General features: G+C 40.9%; 2 protein-coding genes across 2 annotated transcripts in view; both read right to left on the reverse strand.

The window, feature by feature from the left end:
* The window catches only part of LOC108570960 (insulin-like peptide receptor), a 101,447-nt gene that overhangs the window by 73,219 nt on the left and 7,893 nt on the right, over positions 1-20,335 (reverse strand). The window lies entirely within an intron of this gene.
* On the reverse strand, positions 15,110-16,011 carry LOC108570961 (cytochrome b5-like). Its single transcript, XM_017932899.1, has one exon. The coding sequence runs from the start codon at positions 15,983-15,985 to the stop codon at positions 15,515-15,517; it is 471 nt and encodes a 156-aa protein (XP_017788388.1). The 5' UTR covers positions 15,986-16,011; the 3' UTR covers positions 15,110-15,514.

Consider the following 20,335-nt stretch of genomic DNA (forward strand, 5'->3'; position numbering starts at 1 on the left):
TTCTGTAGGTAACGTCAATCGTTTTTTATTAAACATATATATAAAATTCTGTCAGTTCATTTGCCAGTTCAATCTTATCTAACTGTGTGAAAGTGTGTAAAAGATCTGTATTTTTACTCCCTTCGTCATCATCTGCATTCATGTCTTCACTGTCACTATCATGTACACGAGAAATAGTACAGCTGCTCACATTTATTTCAGGAGCAGCTATCAAATGATTTCTTTTTTCTTTTTACTAATTAAACGACCTGTCATATGAGACAATTTGTTGTTGTAAAATGTTATAAATTCATCAGCTTCTAAGGAGTCAAGAGCTTATCTCCCGTTATGCTTTCCAAGTAAAGAAAACCCCAAAAAAAATTTTTTAAATTTATAACATTTGACAACAATAAATTGCCTCATATGTTAGGTCTTCTTTAGAACAGTTTATGGCACAAACAACTGCAAAAATATTGTTTGTATGTTTTAAAGTACACCCTGGCGAAGATCATTAGAACTGCTTTGTTAGATTTTTAATTATTCTTGCTTCTCGGGCTGCATAGCTTAATAGCATGCCGTAAACCACGAATCTCATTTGATATATTTCGACACAGACACGAAACTCCCCTTCCGTAAGGTTTTTCCGCTATAACTCCTTAACTGTGCAGAATAAAAAGAATTTCCGAATATGGAAAAATTAATATGCCATCTCATTTAAAAAAAAAATGGATGTGGCACCATTTCCACCCTTAAGGAACTCACCCCCACACTGTCTTACATTCTAAAATGTTAATCCCTATATACCATTTAACATCTGAAAGTTTCAAGTTGATATCTGCGATGGTTTCTGAGAGAACAGCTTTCGTCTGTTCCACCCGGTATGTACATATATTCGACCGTAGTCTAGTATCCAACTGCGCGCGTATGGCCGCTATTAAATAATATTTATTTCAATAGGACATCAAAAGGAGCAAAATGACGCAGTCCTATCTTATAGTATACATTCCAAAGAACACATTTAAGCTTCATTTTTCTTCATAAGGGGTGGAACTTAGGGGAACCCTGAATTGAAAGGTGAACATACCGCGAAATATGGTTACAGTATGACAATAAAGAATGAAATATTACAATTTCTAGTTAACTTTCGTAACTCATCTGTGTTATTCTTAATTGCTACGTATCTATAAATAAATAAATAAAAAAAAATTTCATAAATTATACATAAATTGATGAATAATATTCATGTTACCAGAAAGAGACATACCAGCAATTTCAAAGCGTTTTCCAACTTTAGATCAATGCCAGTGGAACTGGAATTGTTGAATCAACAAAATATTTTGTAGATATGTACATTAACTATTCCTGAGTACGATGATACGTCTTTTTTACGTTAATTCTCAAATCGACTTTTGGCCAGTTTTTGGGGGTTCCTGGCCCACTGTGCGCTGCTCCGATTCGCTCTCTTCCGGCTTGATGCTCTCCTTTTTTTCACACTCTTCTTCCTTTTCTCCACGCACGCATCCATATACACACACTCACACACGCCGTGATCGGCTTGACAACCCATGTTGTCTAAACATAACAAATACGCCACGCACGATCGTCTTTCATTCGTTTCTGGCCCACTGTGCGCTGCTCCGATTCGCTCTCTTCCGGCTCGATGCTCTCCTTTTTTTCACACTCTTCTTCCTTTTCTCCACGCACGCATCCACATACACACACTCACACACGCCGCGATCGGCTTGACAACCCATGTTGTCTAAACATAACAAATACGCCACGCACGATCGTCTTTCATTCGTTCTTCCTTTCCAGGCCATTCACACCAACTCTCTCACATTCACTCTTTCATACCAAAACCCCCGTCCTGATATCGCGTTGACGATACCTCGATTTTTTTTTGGACGCTGACTTTATTAACCCTTTCATTACGAACGCCGGATATATACGGCATCCACGCGACTTGACACGTTCGTCGCCACGTCACCCGTATCTGGGTGACGGGTATGCTTCCGTGGGGGCCCCGTCACCCAGATATGGGTGACGTTCTTCTTCGTCAAGTTAAATAGGATTTTACAAGTAATTTATAAAAATCCCACTTGTAACAGAAGAATTTAATGGAATAAGCACCGGCAAATATAAAATATACAAAATAAAAATATTAAAAATATACGCACTGTATTATACTATACATTAATTTATATTTAAAATAAAATATAACATTATACTACGTAGCATGGTATTCGTTAAAACAGTTCGAACACATTTCTGGTGATTTTGGACAATTGGGACAATATTGTTACGCGGCACATACCTACACTACCCTAAGGGGAAAGAGACCTCCATAAACCGGGTCAGGATTTCTAAATTTTACATCGTTCAAATATTTCTCCAAATCCTGACCCGTCGGTAGAGACAATAACTTTATGAAGCCATTGATTCTCCATCGCATTCCTTATAAGTCCCTGTTTTTTCACCGATGACCGAGGTTTAGAATTTTACTTTGTTTCTTTCATGTATTGTTCACCTCAGAGTGCTTCATAAGTTTATTACCTGTACCGTTCCGGGTTTCGAGGCAAGCGGATTTTCGCGACGGTCACCCAGGGAGCACGTGTTCTACCTGAGAGTGACGGTTTGCTTGGGGGTGGCTATTTTGTTTCTCCTTCCGCATTTTTTCTAACCGATAGGTTAGATCAGTTAAAATATCAACCACCACCCTCGCTACTTCCGACTAATGACATTCACCAATCCGCATGTCTCAAACCCTAAGACACGCCTTATCCGAGGTAAGGTGAAGGAAAACCGACGGACATAGAATCAGTATAAAAACAAACTCCTCTCACTACACTAATTGAGTGTTACAAAATCCAACCCATTCTCAGTTAATTATCCCTTACCTGCATAAGAGTTCGTAAGGGAATCCCGCTGGTTCAACACGTCGCGAACCGCGTGAACAAATATGTTGGTCCTTTTTACATTTTTTCTCGCTTCCTGGCGCTCGAGAATTTGTCTCCTTCTGTTAACATAGAACGCAAATTCCAGCTAATCGCTCTGTTTACGTTCTTGCGCTCCGACTATCGGATTTGGGCGCCGCGAGAAACTCGACCGATTCACGCTGGGCGACGAACGTGTTAAAGGAAATACTGGAAAGGTATCGTCTGTGAGAAAATCCGTCCCGAAGACGGTGAAGCGAGCGTTTTGAAGCCAGGCCCAGCGCTCCTCCCCCCTTTGGATTTTTCCCTGGGCCTGTTCGCGTGGGGGAGGACAGGGATCGGCAGGACGACGCGTCCTCACTCTTCGCGAGACCCTCGAAGCACACTTTTTGCGAACGACGCTCAGATAACGTGGATAACGTATACTATTGTAAAAACGTAGGCACTGAAAGAATGTGGTTACGATTAAATAACAAGGCGTGACTAGGGTTACGCTATGTACCCACAAGACTGCAAGACTGCCCTCCTGTCGCCTCGCTTTTTTCTTACTGCCTTTCGGCTACGTGTAAATCCTCCCTGATTGGTTAACCCGTCGTATCGGTGTTAACCAATCAGGCAATTTCTTTCCGAGTCGCTGCGTGTCCCTTGCGCCCTTGGCGCGCTTTTTCGGGGACCGCAGTGCGATTTGGCGGGGGAGGTTTTTCCCGTAACGTCATTTGGCGACACAGCTGAGTTTCCTCCAGGTCAAGTACTCGTGACCTGCCGGTCCGGGCCTCTGGGCCTCGTACGGCGGACCTTTCGGAAACCCTTGGTTTATGATGCGGCAATTTGCTATCGAGGCCGTCGGAGAAAGTTTCTTCGCGGACATGCATTGTCGAATTTCTAGAAATTAAATAAGCTAAAAACGGTTTCCTCAAAAATAGCCTTTCAAGCGCGCACGTCATAAACCGTGCTGGTAGTCTGCTCGCCAAATGTTCTTCGCTGTAGCTGGTCGCTACAACACGTTTAATTAACTTCACGCCCACCCTACTCTGAGTCAAAGTACTTTCTGACAGATAGTAGGAATACATCCCTGAATTTTATACTAAATACATTTAAGATATACAAGTACAACTGAAGGTTTCGAGTACTTCTACTTTAGGGCCTATTGACCACGACGAATATTCGGAACATATTCGTTTTGTGATGCCCGGTGTGCTCCAATTCCTCGGAACTAGGAGCAGATATTGGGGTATCACCGAGTTGAAACACTTAGGGATCGTCGTTGCGTGAAACAGAACTTTACTTAACAGAGATTTTTGATGATACGTGAGGTGCGCGTGGCAGAATGGAGAATGAACGCGGAAATGGAGAAAATAGGGCTATTTAACCCCTTGGCCTACAACCACGAGTGAAACCTGTGGTAAGGAATTTGGGCCATAAATAATAAGCACGAGCCTGGCTCGTGGTACTTCGTTCGGACCAAACGTAAACAAGACGAGCCTGGCTCGTGGTGCGTCATTCGGGACAAACGAAAACAAAACGAGTCAGACTCGTGGTGCAACTGTTCTCGATATTCTCTTACTTTAGTTACGTGCAATCCTTCGTTGCGTAAAAAAAAAAACGGATAAACAGCTCAATGCAACGCGAAATGCAGAAGTAAGAAGACGAAAGCGCAGTGATTCTTCGCTCAATGCTCTTCCAAATGTCTCAGTTTTACCGTCAGACTGTTCGTAGGATAGATATAGTTGGGGCCACGATATAGCGAGGTCGTAAATTAAACTCTCAAGAATCGGCATCGATTGATGTTGCGGCACTCAAGGCCGTGTGTTGCAGTCTGTTTGAGGGTTCCAACAATAAACGAATGGTAGCATATGATTTGGTACTTCAAGTAGAAAATGGTATTTCATTTACAAATGGAAAATATGTTAATATTAAAGCTACACAATCCTTTTGCATTTTCTATCTGTATATAACACGAGCAGGTAAATGAAGATGTTAAAGACCTCAATAAGACCTTTACTTGTAACCGTACTTCCAAAAGCGGCTTCCCCCAGAGGGAGAAACCCTAATTTCCATTGTCTCCGAGCCTAACCGGACGATTAACCCTGCCCCACTCCTGCTCCCCCCCCTGAGAACAGTGCCGCGTTTTCTTTGCCTCGCGCAAAAACCCGCTGCTAGAAGCTTCTCGAGAATGTGCTCGTAGAACAACTACGAGTTCTCCATTAGAAGTAACCGGGGAAATGTGAAGTGCAGAAGTATAATTGAGCTTGCAATATTCCGTCTGCAGTATTCCACTCTGATGATTGAACCTTTGCACCCTTAATTACTTCCTTAGATTTGCTCTCGGCTAAATCGTCTTAGGTGTACGAAGAGAAGTAGCTCGTGGTTATTTAGACATGTAGTTTTTATTTCTTTGTTTTTATATGTAAGTATCTGGTGACGTGGTGCAAAGGGTTAAGAATGATAATATTCCCATACAGAGCTTTACAGCTTTGCGTTTCCTTTTGATCATCGTTTTTACGATTGTCAATTCACCATTTCGAATGGCCTGTTTGTTAATCGCGTAGAATCTCGACGTATCGAGTCGCCTGGTTCGCAAATCCCACAATACATGTATATTGTTTTTATTATATTATTTCGTTGTATCTGACTGATAATAACGTGAGAGAATGCAAGCGTGATTGTCGTTATAGACTGTGACGACTTTTGTACGGATAGGTTTATGAAAATCTGTGTATGATGTTATTGTAATTATTTCTTGTTATTTACTGTTTTCTTTTCCACACTTCTCTTCTATTACTGTCTTTTTCTTTTTTAGGGGTTCTGGGAAGATGGACTTTGGGTTGTGACTATGCAGGAGACTATGTGTCGCGCAGGTACGGAACGCGTGGGGTCTTCGTTGACCGGGTTTATGGCACGCTCGCACTCCAAAGACGCTTCGTAGCTCCGCGAAAAAATAAGTAATTTCTTACAGAACAATGCCTTTTCCGCGTTCTCCACAACCGAAGACGTGTCATAAACCAGGTATTTCTGAAAGGTCAATCCACACGCGCGCATAACGGCACGTCGGAATTTCCGACGCGTCACCGAAGGACAGCGAAGATTCCACGCACACTCCTTCGAAGGAAAAGCGCGCTAAGGGCGCAAGGGAAGGGTGGGTGACACCTAAGGTGCACGTTGACTGGTAATTTTTGCATACGTGAAAAACCAATCAGCGTGCCTTTCTTACACTTGGCGGGGGTGTCACTGGGGACTCCAGAAAAATTCGGGGATCGAAAAACACATTCGCAAGGATTCTCTCGTGCGAACACATTCTCCAGCCATTCGACGAGACACAAGTAGGAGTCGCGATCGAATACTCGAGTTTAAAACAAGTCGTCTATCGTTTCGTGACGCACTCTAAATTTTGCTAACGTTCCGAGCAAGACAAAATTTCGAATTAGTTACCTAAGATTAAGTTGGCGGGTAACAGTCGTGAGCGCGAACATTTTGAATAATCGAAGGAGAACGCGACGCGACGGTGAAGAATAATGGTGAAGTGGGTGACTCGTTGTGAATACAGATAAAACTAAGGACTAAGAATGAAAATGGGTGTCGTGTACTCGCGTCGATTTGAGTTATGTTTCAAACTTGGATCACGAGAAAAAAATCGGACTGTTCTCTAACGAGGTCTGAAGCGATCCCGGAATACCCTTTCTCCAACGTTATAATATAAACGACTTGATTATGCGTTCAGCGCTCGGACTGACTCAATACTTGGTTGTTTAACGTTCAGAATGATACTGATTCGAAATTCAGAGGAAGTCACGCATCTCACCTACTGAGGGCGGAGTTTAATTTTGGAAGTGAAAAATGGGAGAAATAAGAACATTAAGTATTGGTCGTAGGGTGTGGTGGTGGGAAGTGGTGGTAGAAGGTGGTGGTAGAAGGATGAGTTGTAGTAGGATTGGGGAATTCCGAAAAAAGGAGATAGGACATGAGAGAAAGTATCAGAAGGTTCAGTAATTGGAAAATCGGGACAATGGTTAATGAACTGAGTTCTAGCGAAGAAATTACCGAGGGTACGCGCTTAATAACGGCCCCGGCTAATCCTATGGGCCGCGGATTCTTCAGGCCCGTCTTACAATTTCCTTAAGCTATAAAAATAAAAGGAGAAAGGCTCGAGGCGAAAATAGACAAAAAAATGTTCGGTACGGAACAATGGGTTTATTCCTGCTACGTATGTACCTAATTGCAGGGTTTAGGAATTTCTGCGGTAACGCATACCGAGTATAAAAACAGGAAAAAACGAACAAACGAAGCTGCAGCATTAGAAATTTCGGTACCGAAAGATGTCCTTGTTGAAAGAAGAGCGCCGATGCGTCTTCTCCTCCGATATTCTATCGACTAATTAATACAGGCGCGGAGAGTGTCGATAGTCGGATTTTTCGTTGAAAATATCAGCTAGACGGGGTCGTCGAAACGTTCGAAGGCGAGCCTCGTTCCGGCTGTTCGAATAATTTGCTTTTAATTCGATTCGAGGCTACGCCGCGCGCCAGTTCGGCCAGGAAATATCGGGAGAGCCATGGGTAGGAGAGAGAGAGAGAGAGAGAGGCGATTGTTCGTCGTACCGATGGCTTTTAAAGTTGTTTTCGCGCGGCTGCATTCATCCGCGTGGCTGCTGCGAGCGGATAAAGCGATACGATTCCACGGTCCATCGTGTTCGTTTGCTCCGTGCATACGTGCCAGGATAATCCCCTGTGCGCGCACCCACACCCAACCTTTCACGCGTATCTCTACACGTTTTCCATCTTTTTCACGGTTCCCCTGCTCGACGCTATCTATCTGACGCGTGTTTCTCTCGTTCCAGACTCGGGACCACGAAACGTTTCGTTTCCCCGATTATCTGTAATCTGATCAAGCCGAACCTGTTAATTGGCGCGGCGCTCGCTCGAGTATGAAGTAGTTTTAACAGATTTCCGATTAGTTTAACCCTTTTGTGAGAGAATTGTGGTTCTTTAGAGAAAGCTTTGTTTATTCGGCCGGTGTGAATTGGGATCAATTTCTGTAGGAGAATTCAAGTGGGACGTGAACGATTCGCTTGGCGTGAAAGGGTTAAGATTCAGGTGATTCAGGGAGAACAGTAGTCTGAGTTTGGGAATTTTTTTTCCTGGATAATTGTTGAATGAAAAATTCCAAATTTTTCAGAGGATATAAGTGTAACTTTCAGCTGTTTCTTCCAATTTTTAGAAAGAAGAAATGGTACGAAATGGAGGAGGAGAAACCCTCTACCGCCGTCGCTGGCAAGGATTCGAACGTCTGAAATTAAAAATTCTTTTCGATTTATAAATAAAAACGTATTATCTACAGCGTAGCGTACAATGTTCTCAATATATCAATCGATTTTTCTTGACAAAAAGAGGTTCTTCCCTAATTTCTGAAAAATCATCTACTACATTACAGGTGGTACATTTCGATTTACGACTCAGGAAGCATTTTTTTCGCAAGGAGGCTTCGCAATTACCGAGTCACTCATCCATTTCATAACACATTTACTTTTCAAAAATTGCGAAAAATGCTATTTGCCTCTAAAAAAAATTCCCAAACTTTAGCTACTTTCAGACGCTTCAGCGTGGTTAATTAAACGACTCTGGATCATCGAAAGGCAAACGTCGCGAGCACACGAGTCTACGTGTACGAATGAATTAATTCGTCTGTCGTTCGATCAGAAAGCTTAAAGCAGCCAAGGAACGACTCCTTAGTATACACGTCTCTGGCATGTGCTCTCCTCGAGCGTGGAATTAATAATGGCCGATGCATCGACGTCGATTCGGTGTATACCGTGAAAAGCGAGGATCGTCTGTGCTCGCTCCTTTTGAGGACGCGATCGAGAGGCCCGTTATTCGGTCCTGGGAATCCCGGCTGCCGGTTGGCCCGATTTCACCGGAGCACCGAAACATGTTCGATTAATTAATTACGTCCAATTAACGGTAATCGCGTGTCGGAAAGGTTGCTCTCCGTGGATTCTCTGTGACCGCGGGAATATGAAATGTAGGAGAAACGAGGCACGCGCGTCTCGTGTTAAACGAAACGTTTCGCCGATTCTCTCCGCGCCACGGAGGACGCCGGTTGTTTATTTTAACACTCGACGGCGTTAAGCGTTTCCTTCGACGCAGGAAAGGGGAGAGCGAATGCACCGTAACTCCGTTCGAGTCTTACTTATACCGAAACGAAGCGAATTAACGGAAAGAAATAAAGGAAAGAACAGTTTATTCCATGCGAGACTCGAGCGAAGAGTGAGATGTTTAACTTTTTAAGGGGGTATTCTAGTCTAGAGTGTCATTTTTTAGTCCTTCTTAGGGATTTTTTTGTAAGGGAAGTATAAGTTTCTCGGTATCGGCATTTTGCACACATGTTTATTCATGTTTTAAGAAAGTTTTCTCCTTAAAATCACGTGAATCCAGCTTCCTTATTCACGCATACCTAAACGTAGCTGCCTCGTCGCCGCCAATTATACTACATTCACGCTCGGGTGCACGCCGATTTCAGTCTGTCAGGTCTAACTCTCCAGCCGCCTTGTTCCCCGAGGAAACAACCGAATTATTTCGCGCATCGATACCCCGTATCTCGTTACCCTCAACTCGATCGCCGTATTCGTACACTCGAGAGACATTTCTGTAAAATTGCGAAACGGTTGTGGTCCGAATGCGCCGCGGCGGTTGTGACTGGAGATTCGGTGGCCGCTGTGCCGTCAATGAATTCACGGTAAACGGCATCCTGTTCCGCGTCCGTATCGCCGCGTGCGAATACTCAATTTCCGGCGGAAGCGGCGGGGAATTAAACGAGTTTTGTATAATGGCGTTTTAATTTGATTTTCGAGCGCGCCGCGTGCTTCCTGCGCGCGTCCACCAATTACCATCTCTCCCCGTGACTCTGCGCGCACCTTCCTTCCTCGAGTACCTTCGATCCACTTCGTACCACCTCGAACACACGTCGAATCTTCCCTTTTTCAGGTGTAACGAGACACGCTTAGCGCAACTTTCGACGAATAGACTGCGAGATCCGCGGCGATAAGAGGGAGAGGGGAGTTTTCAGTTTATTGGGTCAACGACCTTTTAAACGGTTCGAACGGACGTTGGAGAAGGAGCGGAGGTGAAATTGCGGCGACGTGGATGGGAACGACGGCGGTGGATCGAAGGGGAGAGAAAAAGTGTTGGTATCGAGAGGGAAAGTGGCGCGGCGTCGCGACGCAGCTGCTCACGAAGGGTGTCAATTAGATAACCGCCGATCGTGGCAACCACTCGCGCGTGACCAACTTCGACAGGGACGTCTGATAATCGCGTCTTTCCCGATCGAGTCTCTCCCTCTTGGGAGAAGGCCCTCCATTTTTAGGGAGAGACGAAGCTTTGTTTAATGTTTTTTTTTTGTGGTGGACGAACGCAAAAGTTCGTGCCTGATTGGGAAATCAAACAGAAGCGGTGGGTGCGAAGGCACTTTTCTTTTGAAAATAAAATGAAACGAAACGAACGACTGTTTGAGAATAAAACACAAGCGGTGTATCTTTCGATAGGAATGTAACACGACGTTAAAACAAACATCTTTGCTGAAGTGTGATAAGGTTCGCGCCACTTCTGCAATCATCCAAAATTGCACGGAATGCACGCGATATGAAGAAATATACAAAATATCCAAATTATAGCGATTTTTGCAGTACCTGATAGGTAAAATAATTTTCTACCGAAGCTCTACTTTTTTTACTGTATCCTCGATGTTAAGGCGTAAAACTGATTATAAGTAAAACCATTGTGCATATTTCACCTTCTTTGAATGTATAGCGACGATTGCCCCTTTTGTAGTAGGATTAAGAATTTTACCTCGGCCGTGTTAATTTTCATTTACCTTGGCCGAGTCAGGGCAACTAATAAAACATTACCTGCTACGGTTAAGGCATGGGGAAAATCCGACACATGACACTCGAAGGTACTTGCAGTACCTGAGGGTCACGGCGGCTTACCCTACCAAATTAAAACCACCAATCAGACATCGTCATTCCCATTTTCACAGGTCCGCAGTTATTATTTAAGCACGAATTCCTTCAAAGGACGACAGATTCTAAAAAACTATCAGCTATTCAACACAGAAATTATTATCACCAGTCTAACGCGTTTTTCTAATTCAACAGTTGTAGAATAAATTTAAAGTTTAAGTGTTATGTATACTCGTGACATCATTCTTTCACCACCTTCCAGTATCCAATTTCAACAAATATTCAATCGTCATTAACGTTGACGTTTGAAGTGAGCATACACGAAAGACTCTCTTTCACACTACAAATTGTTAAATTGCTCACGCCTAGACACTCGAAGATATGAATTTGCATAAAAATCCGCAATCTAGTGATAAGGTTCCCGCCGCCTCTGAACTTTCGCAACCGCCCAATATTTAAAAAAAATTTTGAAGGTATTTAGAGTTAGATTTGGAAGTTACTTAGAATGAGCTATATATCTACAGTTGTGGTCGTAAGTATTGGGAGAGTTATTGAATGCGAAGGAAATTTTGAATAGTCGTTAGAATAAAGAAGAGATTATTCATCCTCGAATCTCGTAATTAGACTGCGGATTTCTATGCAAATTCGTATTTTTATGAATATACAGTAATAAACCGATTAATGCTCAAGATTGTGCGTTCTTAGAAGACAAAACGTTAAACGAAACAGCGTTAAACGAGCACGTAGTAAATAAGGATGAGGGAACGTACGATTAAGAAGAAGTTTCACTTTAATTTTAAGTTACTTAAATATAATTGCTATAACATGTAAACAGAAGTTTCAGAATTAGTTACAAGAACATTTCACGTATGTTACTAACTTGATAATATCAGAAATATTGTTTTACCTTATTGAAATGAAAAATGTAATAATTTTACAGCAAGTGTTGTCAATTTAGAGCATCGTTTGTTCTAAGTTCTATAATAAGATTTACAAGAAAATAAATTATAGCGTTACAAAGAACAAACGTTGAATAAACATTAGATTTGTGTAAAAAGTTAATTAACGTAATAATTCTACCTTCACTATGGCTGTTTGGTCAGTGCACGACCGCAGGTCAACCTGATTCTAATCATTACGAACACAGTCTCACCAGGAGAAAGTAATAATAATATTAAAACGTAATTATTCACCGAAAAAAATTGCACGAATGTATAAATGATAATATGTTGTGTTGTAAGAAATTGTGAGAAGTATGAATTTATAATAAATATTGTGAAAATTAATAAATTACAGGCTGTTATAATGTTACAATAGAATAATGGAAATTTCCCGCGAAAAGAATCGGCGATCTCCAGCGAAAAATAATCGATTCCCGCGAAAAGTGACCGGTATACCACGAAAAGTGGTCCACCTCCCGCGAAAATAGTAGATCTGCGAAAAGTAGTGGATCTCCCGCGAAAAGTAGTGAATCTCCCGCGAAAATAATAGATCTCCTACGAAAAGTAGTGGATCTGTCGCGAAAATAATAGATCTTCCGCGAAAATAGTGGATCTCCCGCAAAAAGAATCGATCTCTCGCGAAAATAATATATCTCCCGCGAAAATAATAGATCTCCCGCGAAAAGTAGTGCATCTCCTGCGAAAATAGTGGATCTCCTGCGAAAATAGTGGATCTCCTGCAAAAAGAATCGATCTCTCGCGAAAATAATAGATCTCCCGCGAAAAGAATCGATCTCCCGCGAAAAGTAGTGGATCTCCCGCGAAAAGTAGCGAATCTCCCGCTAAAAGTAGTCGATTTCCCGCGAAAAGAATCGATCTCCCGCGAAAAGTAGTGAATCTCCCGCGAAAAGTAGTCGATTTCCCGCGCAAAGTAGGTTTCGCGCCCGATTTTGCTAACGACTTTGCTAATGACTTTGGGGAGAGGGTACCGCAGGTATATAAGGACCCGCCGAGGTGCCGCGAAATCATTCACCCTTTATACTGGGCCATAGACACTTCGCGGCAAATTAGTCTTAAAGGTTCTGAGATGTGAACAGGGTGGTCGAGGGCTACTAGTTAGCCTATGTCCACACTGTACACACTCTGCCTTCTCAAACTTAGCATACACAAGCATTCTCAATTATCGATACTTGGAAAATTACTATTAGACTTTGGTTAAATTAAACTAAATTGGTTCTGCATTTGTTAATGCTTTTATGGACAAGTACTACCAGACTTTGAATATTCTACTTGAAACTTTGATTTTGAACATACATTTTAGTAAATTCCAAGTGTCGATATTTATCAGCAAATTATTATCACACTTTGAATATTCCACTTCGAATCGAAAGTTCCGAAATTATTACGAGAGTTTAGGGAAATTGAGATTTCAATTTTGGGGTAGGAATAGGACGTTGATTTCAAACGAATTCCACTAATAAACATTTTTGGCGTTTCAGGTATTTATCGAAATTAATGAAAAATTTGTCGTTACAGCTTAATAACATGTACTTTTATTCCAGCTATTGAATCTAATTTGAAATTTTCTTTCAGTTTTTCGAATTTCTTTTATTTTTCCAATTTTTCTATGATTTTCTCTGATATTGAATTGATTTTATGATTTGTCATTTTGTAAACTAATAATTCACAGCTATCCAAGGATTTGCATGAAGTAGTTAGTTGAATTATTGTATTTTGTATTGTGATTTGCTTATTCGCAACGAGTGGACTATACTCGTTGCACTGTGCCCACCCTAATTAAACCGTCTCAGTAGTTTACCGCTAATTTTCCGAATTTCTATCGAGAATTTTTCTAAATACTAGAGTCGGTGAATCGCGTTTTCAAATAATAGCTTCATCCCTAGTTCCCTGCGGTACCCTCTCCCCAAAGTCATTAGCAAAATCGTCGGTTAGGTCAGGCGGGAAATTTTCGCGGGAGATTTTCGTGGGAGATTTCCGTTACCGTAACACGGTATAATTTATCAATTTTCACAATTTTGTTATAAAATCCGACAATTTGTTATAACATTGCATATAACAATTTATACGTTTTTACAATATTCTTCAATGGAAACATAGGTTTTAGCGTTCTCGTTAATTACTCGTGGTTAAATTAATTTCGCAGGGATTAAAAATCAGGTTGACCTGTGGTCGTAGATTAAAAATAACCATAGTACAGCTAAATTTATCGTGATAAATAATTCTTTTTACACGAATCACGAATGTATTCAACGTTTGTTTGTTATAATATCGTGAAATAAATTATATTACACATTTTCTCTATTCACACTGAATTTAAAGATTATAACGATTAAACATCAAGTTGACCTGTGGTCATTTATCAAGAATAATCATAATAAAGCTGAAATTATTGTGTTAAATAATTTTTTTAATACGAATTAGGAATTTATTCAACGTTTGCTTGTTACAATACCATGAAATAAATTATATTATACGTTTTCTATATTTACACTAAATTTATCGTTCTATTTACATGTCATAACAATTATAACTACACGTTATGCTGCGTCCGTTTATTTTTTCTGTGCACTTCAACCTAATTTACTTAAATTTACGTTGCGAGACAGTATAATATTTACAATTCTGCCTGAATTTTTGAAATTCAGAAAAACACAGGTAAACTTCCATTGCATTTAAACCGTATTCTCCACCAAACTGGACAAAGTACATACTAGTACTTTTTTCTTTTGCAGTATTGCGTGAGAATACGGGAAAAACAATGCTACGAAACAGAATTTTGCCATTTTTACGTAAACAACGAATTATTGCTCTTTTTAAGACTCCTTTTAATACTGTATAATTAAATAAAAAAATTGTACAAAATTTTTCAATCGAATCTTGGAATCTCAAATGAAGAGTTCCATACCACAATGCTGTAAGTGCTAAATTTTCAAAACACTGAGATATCAAAAAGTTATTTTATATCGTTAAAGTTGAAAATACTCATTTCTACGTTTCATTCGTATTATGTGCAAATATCATTTTCACTTTGTTTCTATTATGTATAAATATCATCTACAATGATTCTTAACTTGGAGAAGCAAATTCAAATGAAAATTTTATATTTGCTACTTGAAACGTTGTAATTCAGAGAATCCTTCATATATCAACTTAAACCCTAATTTATTCTTCTATTTTTCTAATGAAAATCTAAGTGCTTCAAAATACTGCGAACTTTCACCGTACAAAAAGTAACACAACGTACTGAATAAAATGTATATAAATTTATTACTTCCAAAAATGGGACGGCAGTGACGCGGATCGAATCCGCAAGATCAACCCTTTCGCTACAGCAGTGTACGCTTCAGGCGTCACAGAGTAACATTATTTTCTTCTCTATTTTCACAGTTCTTAAGACAATACAACGAAACAATTCGATAAAAGAAAACCGGTCACTCTGGAGATATCAAATTTTCATGGATGACTATAGTCACCGGTAGGATATAGCGAGCGCTCGACGATGAGTGACTATAACCACCGTTAGTAACGAAAGGGTTAAATCTAAAGCACAGAAACAAATTCAAGTTCATCTTGGACTTCGATCGCCGTTATCTAATCCTCCAGGTAACAAAGTCAGCACAAAACTCACACAGTTCTTCAAATTACTTGTAAAACAAACAACATTAATCTCCGTCCACTGAACAAGTAGTCTATCAAAATCCAGTAAGCTTCACGCCATTGGGAACACGGAAGATCCTCTCTTCCGTTGGAAGTTCTCCGATCAGGTACCTCTCCAAGCTCTGCCTGGCCATAGACGAGTGTCCAGTGCCGATGAACGCCAAAGTGGCATCTCTGCCAGCGTATTCGAGGATCACATCCGATCCTCCAGGATGACTGGTCAAGAAATCCGTGCAATCGTAGACGAAATCGTGGATGACGACCCAGCAATTCTCAGCAGTGTCGTGCCACGCTACTTCGTCCATACCGATCGTCTTCAGCTGCTTAGAATCGTCTCTAGGTGACAATCTAGGCTCTTCTTTGCTGTGTTTCGATCTTCTTCTCAATTTCTTCCAAGCTTCGTCTCTGTCCGCGACATTTTGCTTCTTCAAGTCGAGAAAATCTTCCGGCTGAGGTTTGTTACTCCTCAAATCGAGGGATCTGAAGGTGAGACTTAGCAGATCCATTTCTTCGACAGTGCTAGCGTTGCTTCTGAAAGAAAACACAGTCGATGGCTGCATTTTATCACGTCAGTGCTTTGACGCGGAATAGAACAGACGAGATTGCAGATTAACGCGAACTGTTACGCAAATCCCTGACATTCTGACGAATCTCGGAGGAAAGGGGGAACGACTGGAGTTCGCGTGCCGAGTTTTGCGGAACCAATGGCGGGAAAGTTCACGAGGAAACAGATAAGGAGCGAGAAATTCCAATTTAAACGAGGTCAGACTAGCTACGCGTTGTTGCTCTCGATTTTAATTTCGTTCGTATTCGACTGGATGCGTGTGAAAATAAAATATCGTTTAAAAAAGAAGAAATGTTGACGTTTAGTTTCTGTTACGAGAGTCTCTTTACGTTCATTCGAAACATTTCTCTACGTTGCGGAGCATAACTATAGCGACATTAACAGTCTTAAGACTTTTCAACATTGAAAGAATAATTCGACGAAGCCAATTGTGTAATTTGAAAAAGCATTGAAAATAATGAACTTCAGATGAAAAGCATTGAATTTTTCTGTATATATAATAATATCTAGATGAAATCGAAAAACATTTTAGAATCGGTGCAAAACTATAGCACCACCTGCATACTTAATCTATTTCATGGCTTTCTGTTGTAAAACTCCTACTACATAAAGGAAATTTCTGTCGTTTAATCACTTAATTATAATTTAATACTGCTATTACATTGCTGTTACATCTACCAAAACTTTGAAGAAGAAATCAAAGGATGTGAGTTCACATCCGAACTCTACTGCACTAAAGGTGCAAACGCCCTCCCATTATTAGAGTATCCCAATAGTATACCGCGTTAATTCTTAATAGAGTCAATTTTCACCACGAATGCCCATTATTTTCGATCGATACGAGAATTTATTACGTCGCGTCGCGTTTCATAATAGCTTCATCCCTTTTTCTTTTCTTTTCTTTTTTTCAGAGCGTTCAGTTGATACCTCCCTTAAACCTTTGCTAAATACCCCATCTAAAATGGACTACATGAGAAAATGGAGGATGGTAAAAATTCGCGATTTCGGGTACTAAATAAAATTCAACGAATTAAACTACACTTAAAAGAAATCGCGATCCGTACACAATTTCGCGCGACACTTCCACAGGTTTCTAAGTCTGGTGGGTCAGTGGCTTTGGGTCTTGGTCAGTTACTTTGGGTCTTGGTCAGTGGCTTTGGGTCTTTCGCATTGGACCACTGATGGAACCAAATTCAAGGCTTGCAGGACTCAAAACCGTGTGACGGAACCAAAATTCGATGCCTGGCGGATGCAAATGGTCGACCGAGGGAATTTCAAAGGCTCGATGGATCTGAGAGGATGAACAGACGCAACCAAATCTATGTCACAATGTCCAGCTGTGTGGTAATTGGTGAGTCGCACCTTTTTCTTTTTTATCAATTAGATACTTTCTGGAGAAATATTTCAGGTTCACAAACGAATCCCATTGCCCTAGGAATTGAAAATTAATTATCAGAGTACGAACACTTTTACTACCAATTGAAACATGAACTCCACTAACTCGAATTTTATCTTTTCAGATATTTCCCTTCCTTCTACCAATTTCAATGTAAACTTTGTGCATGAAAATGTATAGAAAATTGTACAGAGTGCCATATATGCGTGTGATATAGAATAAGCGACTGTAAAGTGTGCGAATGTGAGAACCAAGCGAATCTTAACTTTAAGTAGTCCATAAGATAAAATAAGTTCGAAAATATTTGAATCGTCCATCGATGGACATCGTGGGATTCGTGCGTTTTAATTTCAACATAGTTCGTAAAATAAACTAAGCTAATTCTAAGATAGGAAATTGTACCGAATACCATGTGCGCGCTTTCTTACAGAGATACGCGACTCTCATTCGTAGCAAATTAATTAACTCTCCTTTTTCACTACCGTCGATTTAAAACATAGAACGATAATTGTTCTCGCGAATAATCGATTCTCGATCACTCAGTTCTGTCAAGCTATCGCACGACATAATCACTCCCGAGTAGCGCGCGATATTCGCGAGTAAATATGTCGCGTGAGCTCGTTGGTTCTTTCGAGTGATCGCGAATGTGTCTGAATTTATAACTTTTCAATACCCTATTAAGGGAGAGCGTGAAACTTTTAGAGTCTTTAAATATCGCGTTGAGAATGAGAAAATGATCAGCGATTGAAAATGAAGTATAAGACACTCTTGTACGAACTTTTCATCGTGAATGTCTTGTTTCCTTCGTTACGAATGAGAAACGCGTATCTCTGAAGATAGAGAGCTGCCAGTAGGGAATGTGTTTTTGTCGGGTCCCTTGCGTAGTCACCTCCTCGTGGTGGGACCTGGTAATTGGTATCCTTTTCCAAAGAAAATTCTCAATTTAGGAAAGGGATACCAAGCTGAGGGCTACGTGTACCCGCAGACACTCTGATTCTTCGGAGTACAGAGTGGACTGCGGGTACTGGTTATATTTACACAGTTGAGAGGCTTTCCGAGATGCGAGGGTTTTAACTTTAAGTAGTTCGTAAGATAGAGTAAGCTAGAGAGTAAATTAGTTTAGAAGGAAATGGTGGTATAAAATAAGGGGTTAATTTTAAAATTGCGCACATAGGTAGTTTATGAAATGAAGAAAGTTCATTCTAAGATGGAAAATTGAACGTCACGTGCGCGCTTTCTTAGAGAGATACGGGGTTTCTCATTTGTAGCGAATTACTGCTTTTTATTACTGCTTTTGGCGCGGCGCCTCGTTCTACGGGAGAGATTCCGCGGCGGGGACCGCCGTAGCGAAAGGGTTAATTACATATTATTCGGTAACAATTACAAGCACTTAGCTGCAATCCTTCATACTTAGGCCGTGAACTTTCCAGTCCACCCTAGTATTTAAAAATATTAAAAATGCATAAGTTCAAAATCAATTCCACGTTCCATCCCCGAACTCGCTAATGAACTCGATTATTCCACTAATCAGTTTAACATATCTACCTATAACATCAATGCGACAATACGACACCAACCTACGATTTACAATACACTCTACACGAACATAATGAATATCCCAATACATACAATACAAAAATCCACCAAATCCTCCCACAAAAACTTGCAAAAATTTCAAAAATTCTTCGAACACGTCCTGCAAACAAACAAACCACCAAACAGACTCGCCGGAGAATCTCGGATCCGCGATGTTATCCGACACGAGGCGACATTATTTGCATAATTCCACCGGCGGAGATCGTAAAGGAGGGCTGTCGACCGGTCGTCGGTTTCATTTTGGCCCGAACCGTCCGAAACAAAGTTGGCGCGGCTGTGAAACAACAGAACCGACACGTCCGTCGAGGACTCGCCTCTACGCGTTTCCACGCTTCGTCCCGTGTTTTTTAACCCCCTTCTTCTTTTTTCCCTCGTTTCACACTCTTCCATCGCTTCCCCGCACTGTTTCGCTCGCACTTCCACCCGGATTCTCTCTCTCTCTCTCTGTATATCTCGCTCTCGCGTGGAGAAAATTTCGAAATCGCGCTACCACCGACGCGGCAACTGCAGGCCACGTTACCACCTTCGAGATACTATCCTGCAGAGTTATGCGGGTTCGCTGGAAAGGTCAGCTGCTTGCACGGAGGCGAGCACGCCGCTTTAGGTTCGAGACGGTGCTTTTTGATCTACTTCGGTGAAACGCTCGTCGCGAATTTAGTTAACTTCCCTTGTACAACTTTTCCGCTTCTACTTTCTCGTTCTGTAATAGTTCACGGCTGTCTCTTAAATTATTCTCCGATTTGAAAAAATCTGGAAAACTTGTATCGTAAAACATGAGCGCAGTACCGGGCATGATGTAGAGAGCTCGTAAAATTGGTTAGATGTCAAAATAAACGGGTTTCGGGTGTCGAGACAATCGAATTGAGAGAAATATGAGCAGTTAAGCGTTCGTGGACGGAAGGTTGCGTGCTATGTACTTTTGTAACGTATAATTAGGTCACTATCTTGGTTTTTTTTTTAAGTAAATTATATCGAAATTGCATTTTCCTCACATGTGTGTGTACACGAAATCGTGGTCACCTCTTTTTTTAAACTAAATGATATCAAAATTGCATTTTCGTACGTAAAATCATGGTCACTCTAACTATTTTTATTGTTTAAAAATATAGAAGTTTATTGGTTGGGATGACAGTGTTTTGTGAATATATGCGCACATATATCTATCGTCCTGAAAGGGTTAAGGAGCTGAAATTGCGACAATTGACGTATGAAGAGATATTTGAAACGCGCTAAGAAATTTAGCTTTACTTTAAAAATGAGTTTTATGAAACATCAACACCTTATCGAGGGAAGACTCGA

The sequence above is a fragment of the Habropoda laboriosa genome, unplaced genomic scaffold, assembly GCF_001263275.1.
Source record: "Habropoda laboriosa isolate 0110345459 unplaced genomic scaffold, ASM126327v1 scaffold88, whole genome shotgun sequence".
Lineage (NCBI taxonomy): Eukaryota > Metazoa > Arthropoda > Insecta > Hymenoptera > Apidae > Habropoda > Habropoda laboriosa.

Bases quoted from the DNA above. Each gene is read 5' to 3' on its own strand.
- LOC108570961 (XM_017932899.1), bottom strand. From the start codon at position 15,985: ATGGATCTGCTAAGTCTCACCTTCAGATCCCTCGATTTGAGGAGTAAC.